This window comes from Atta colombica, unplaced genomic scaffold, assembly GCF_001594045.1.
Source record: "Atta colombica isolate Treedump-2 unplaced genomic scaffold, Acol1.0 scaffold47, whole genome shotgun sequence".
Taxonomy (NCBI): domain Eukaryota; kingdom Metazoa; phylum Arthropoda; class Insecta; order Hymenoptera; family Formicidae; genus Atta; species Atta colombica.
In genome coordinates, this window is record NW_017259536.1 from 2,626,288 (window position 1) to 2,632,129 (window position 5,842).

The 5,842-nt window shown below is 28.4% G+C and overlaps 1 protein-coding gene across 2 annotated transcripts in view; it reads right to left on the reverse strand.

The window, feature by feature from the left end:
- Positions 1 to 5,842, reverse strand: part of LOC108691502 — a 9,142-nt gene that overhangs the window by 613 nt on the left and 2,687 nt on the right. For both annotated transcript variants that reach the window (XM_018199269.1, XM_018199268.1), the window contains exons 2-4: positions 3,433 to 4,096; positions 1,567 to 1,986; positions 930 to 1,196 (exon numbers count right to left, since the gene is read on the reverse strand). In XM_018199269.1, coding sequence (XP_018054758.1) covers positions 930 to 1,196; positions 1,567 to 1,986; positions 3,433 to 4,028 — 1,283 coding nt within the window. In that variant the 5' untranslated portion in view covers positions 4,029 to 4,096. The remainder of the gene's footprint in view (positions 1 to 929; positions 1,197 to 1,566; positions 1,987 to 3,432; positions 4,097 to 5,842) is intronic.

The window sequence follows — 5,842 nt, forward strand, 5'->3', positions numbered from 1 at the left end:
TTATGATGGCATTATATCAAGTTCAAATTCTTCAGAAACTTAAATTTATGTATACAATTATATTCAGAAAATTATATTTTTTATCTCAAAAATAGATTTTCATAAATTTTTCTAACAAAATATTAAAAATTCTTTGATTCTTTAATTGACGAAATAAAGTTGAGGCTGAAATATTGCATCTTTACTGATTTATAAGAAATAGTCTGGATCGTAAAGTTTGTATTAATATCAATAATACAGAGTTATTTAAAATCATTTTTATGAATTTATGTGAACAATGCATTTTTTAATAAACGACAATTATGATATTCATACCGATAAAAAGCCGAACTTTTAAAATTTTTATTTTAAGTCTCTCATCGTCACATTCAACAACTTAATTAAACCTTACAATGTTAGAAATCGCTTCAAAATCTTATAGAAAGAATTAACAGATAGGATTTGAACAATTCGGTCATTTGATCAATGCAATTGATCAACTCTTTCTTTGTGTAAAATCTCTAGCATCGTAAAACGATTTCTACTATTGTGAACACAAAGCTTTACACAAACACACGTAAACTGAAAAACTTTTAACATTTACGCTATTTACAAGTATTTCTATAACTCCGTGTTAAATATATTGCATTGAAAAAATATATAAAATTTTAGCAAATCATTTGTTTAAAACGAAGAATCATTAATTGATTTAACTATCATTTTTTTAAAGAAAAAATATTTATTTACTGTAAGTAAATGTTTAACTGTAAGTAATTGGCACTACTTTAACAAATATTTATTAAAATTTAGTATATTTTTTCTTAATACGCACAAAAAACTCAGGAAAACTTCAATAATCATTTTGAATAACCCTGTATATCGGATTCTCGATTTCTATAAACATCAGAGGATTCTTATGTATTCGTACTCATCTGGCTTGTAATACTTACCGTAAAACCATAAGATTAAATCGTTGAAAATAAGTGAGCATACTTCGTAAACGTGGCATATCGATGTTCAATAAGTCGGTGACGAACAATAGTAACATTTCAAATGTGAAATTATTACCATACAAATAATTCATACTTTCCGTAATGCATCTCAACATATGTTCCCATTCGGGTGTTACTTCTCGCAAATAGAATTTTAGCCAAAATTCAACAAAATCGTGCGATCTTTGCTTAATTTCTTTCAAACTGCCGTTACAGAAATTGTATCTAAGACATTTATTTCCGTCAAACACAAAATTCCAATGAGACGTAGATGATAAGTAAGAAAAATATTGGAGAGAAAAAGTTTATTATAATATGCGGATATATAAAGTTATTAAGATGTAAGAGACAAATCAGAAGCAAGAGTTTGCATTGAATAAAATTATATTTTTAAATTGAACTTTTAGATTAAATTTAGTATTAAAATAAATTTAGTGTTTAAATTTATTAAGAAAAAATGTTTTAAAGCTAAAAGAAAAATCGGAAAGTTATCGTTATTAATTAAACATACAATAAAGTCTTATTATTAATATAGTCTTATTATTAATATATCAGATTTAGTGTGTCATTAATTTATAGGTATATCAGTACTTACTGATCTTCTATACCAAGAAGATATCCTATACCTTTCCATGTATGACAAAAGGCTTCCATATCTTCATCACTAGCATAAATGCCAAATTGGTGAGGATACAACAGAATTATCCCCATGAAAGCAAATTGCGTACTTGCCATATCAGCTTGATTTAATCCTGTGAATTTGGGCGCCAAATGAAGAAAATCGTTTTCTACTATCAATGAAGAAAGATCTTTTAAAATTGTTTTTTTGCTCGGACACCATGGATTTCGAATTTTAGTCGCTCTGTCGAATTTCTCAGGGTTTTGTTCGCAGAGTTTCAATCGCACCGCACGGTGCATTCTACGCACAATTTGTATATCGTTATAAGCTCGCGTGCCCTTAATCCACGGATTTCCCGTCATCCAAATTCTTTCACGACAACTCGAGGACAAATATCTTAAACAATAATTATTAATTTATTGACAAATGTTTGATTTATACTAAAAAGATGCTAGATACAACTAATCTAGCATCTTTTTTTCTCTAGATACAAAAAAATCTATTAATTGTTTCTTATTAATTATTTTAATCATTATTTCATGTATCATCAAAGTCTAGAAATGATAAGTTCATTTATGTTGGGTGTTTACATTGTAAGTTTTATTTTATCGTTATCGTTCATTACAAGTGGAAGAAAGAATGCTTACAATGTGTGATTACAAAAAATAAACGTATCCAATATGTTGCTATGTGAATATTTAAAAATGCTTTTTGTTCTTAATTTTAAAAAATAATCAGTATTAATTACTATAATTTATAATTGTTAATTTTAAATATGAATTATACATGTATAATCAAGGGTGATTATTTAGTTCTAGGGACTCAGCTTTTCAGAAAGTTAAGATTGAAGGTTGTTTTCCTTTATACAATAGTTTAATTAAAGTTTTCTATAAAAATTACACTTTAATTCTAAATAACTTGAAAACTGTAAGAGACCGTCACTAACTGTTAAGACAAAGTTATTTAGAATTATGAACTTGATAACATATATCAAGATCAAGTCATCGGAGCTGAGTCCCCAGAACTAAATAATTATCTTTTTAACAATTTACCTGTCATTATTTTTAGAATGTATAAATATGTATATAGCCGATAGCAAAGCCTGCAGAGACAGATTTCGAGCAGATCTTGCTACCAATTTTTGATTGCAGAAAAGCAACAAGTACACAAAGTTTGTATTATCTGACATTGTCAGCAAATTGTTGTCAGAAATATGTCAAAACCTGCTAGACATGCTACACCAGCAGATTGGTAATAGGAACCGAGCAAAGTCCTGCATAATTTGCACTGACGGCAGATTGAGAGCAGAATCTGATTCGAGCAGAGCCTTGTTTCTGCCATCAATCTGTTGGCATAGCTTGTCAGTAGGCTTTATTGACAAATCTATAATCAAATGCAGACATAAATAGCTATGGTTTTATAGTCAAAATCTAATCGAGTTTTCTGCCAATTTGATCCCAAATTGCATGTTGCTATCAGGATTATATTCTACGCAAAAAGTAATGACGGGTATAATATTTTTTACGTAGAATATATAAATATGTAACATATGTAACCATTAAGTTTATATCAGTTCAATTAAAATCTTTAAAAACGCGGCGTAGCAGAAAAACTGATTATAAAATGTATCATATCATTTATTATTTGAATAATATTGATATAAACTCTATATCTCATCGAATTATTTGAAATTTAAATTCGAAAGACAATTTTTAAATTGATTCAATATATATATATATATTCACTTATTGAATCTTCTTTCAACATTTAAAGATTAGTTATCAGTTCTTCAGCAGAAATGCGACCGATAAATATAGATATAAAAAGTTTTATCTGTCATACCTTTTGAACGCTAAATATGGCGTATGAGATTTTTGGGTGAAGATTAACGTTTTAAGACCATCTATAGAAGTGAATAACATGAAAAGTGATAATGCGTTAGCAATAAAAAGCGAAAAAATATGGTCTCGTGCGAATTTTTGACCTCTCTGGAACTTTTCCATATCTAACCAGAGTGGCTTGTCCGTTGAATTTCCACAATCTCCCCGACGAAATACAGCAGGTATAAAAAATAATAAAGAGTCTGGTACATTTGGGACATATGTTTTTATGTTATTTAACATATGTTCACATTGTTCTTTATCCGTCCATTTGTCATAATCTTTCGGTTTCGCAGAATTTTGATCGACAATATGCTTTAGATGCTTTGCACAATATTCAATGTATTTAACGGCGTGCTTTGCCTCTACAAATTCATAATATTCATTTTTGATTGCATTTTTTGCAAATTCATCTATGCCATCATTACATTGATTTTTTGTACTTGATACGCTTTCTTTCACGATATTTTGAATATTATCATATGTTTTGCGATCTGACTTGTCATCATTTATAATTTCCGTTTGTGTCCACCCAATGTGATCATCTGTCATTTCCATGTTTTTACTTTTCTTTAATAATTGCTCTTCAGTATTGATCCGATAGTAATTGCTTCGAAGAAGTTATCCTGTGTAATAACATCGATACAAAACAGAAAAGAAAAAATTAAGTGATTATTATTAATATATATATTTTTTTTTAAACGTATGATATATATAATAATTGTAAGTATATTACAATATACATATTACATGTTTTGGCATCGTGATTTAATCACGTGGATGTGAACATGTCATCATTTTGTTTTCGATTGCATTAGAAACAACTATCGTTTGCGCAATGAAATTATTTTCGTCTGATGCGATTCTGCAATAAATCATTCAACATCTAACATCATTGTTACTGCGCGTAGTCTAAAACTATCTGAAGCTGCAATATGTATATTTTAATATTTATTTTCGATACTTGACATTTTAAATATATCAGGGTTGGATAAGTTAATGTTTTTTTTTTAACTGAATAAAGTTAAAGCTAATGGCTTTACAAAATTAATAATGTTAAGTTAAAAGTTGAAGGAATAAAAAATTAACTTAACATAAATTAAGTCAATTGAATTAACTTAAATTAAAAAAAAGTTAACTTTGAAAAAAATTATTTTTTAGATCATAATGTCCTAATTTTTCTTAAAATGAAATTAAATAACTACAATTAGATTATTAAGTAACTTAAATTTTTAATTTTTTTATTCATATGTGATATAAGTATATAACACATAATGATATAATTATATAAGTTATATAACTTTAAAAAAACAGTCAACACATAGAGGAGATGCTTTTATTAAAAATACTTTTATTATAAAAAATTATTTATTATCTATAACATACTGCTCATTAAAATCGGAGAACAGCAGTTGGGTCTCTTTCCTTGTAAGTTACAGATTTTTTTTAATGTAATGAATATGGGCATTAAATTTGTTGGATAGTTTAATGAAAATAAACTAAAATACTCAATTTTCAATTAGTGTTTTTCAATACATTTCAGTTTTCAATTACTACAGATTTAAATATCTCATTAACGTATACATAAATAATCTTTTTAGTAACAGAAAATTTAAATGTTATTCATCAATGAACATTAAAGAATAATAAAATTTAAAAACGTTTCTAATGATATACAATTAAACTTGTTAAATGGTAAGAAATATGTGAAAAAAAACCTCAGTCAAATGCGTCATTGTACATGAAATAATATATCTGGATTTACAATGTAGCGACTATCTACGCGAGCTTATACTATAATTTCAGTGTACATGCATTAACATGTCAAAAAATAAAACTCCGACTAAATATAGCATAAAACGACGCGACGAAATGTATCTCGAAGCGTAATTAAATAGAAACATCGTATAATAAAGCAAGCGGAAAGGTATCGCGACGATCAGCATAAGCTTTGCGTAATTCTCTAATTAATTACATCGCTTAACATATCTATAATTGTGTTAAAACGTATTTAATCGTGCTAAATAACGCGATTTATAATGATAAGAAATGTATAAGGAAAACTTCAACTAAAACATTTTTGGATAATGTAGGCGCGATGCGGCGAAACACATAGAACCGCCATATCAGACTGTGCTAGGCAACGAAGCGCTACTTCCCTCTCCCTGCGCGCCGCCGCCGCCGCCGCCGCCGCTCGAGCCGTCCTACGAATTCACGCAGCGCGGCTTAATCGCATATTGACTTAGACATTTCCTTTTCTAATTCGAAAACTATAGCGAGTATCTCAAAATAGTATAAGAATTTTTTGTTCCCTTTGATCCATTCTCCACCCCCAACGTGGCTCGTACCCATCTTATGAAACACCCTATATA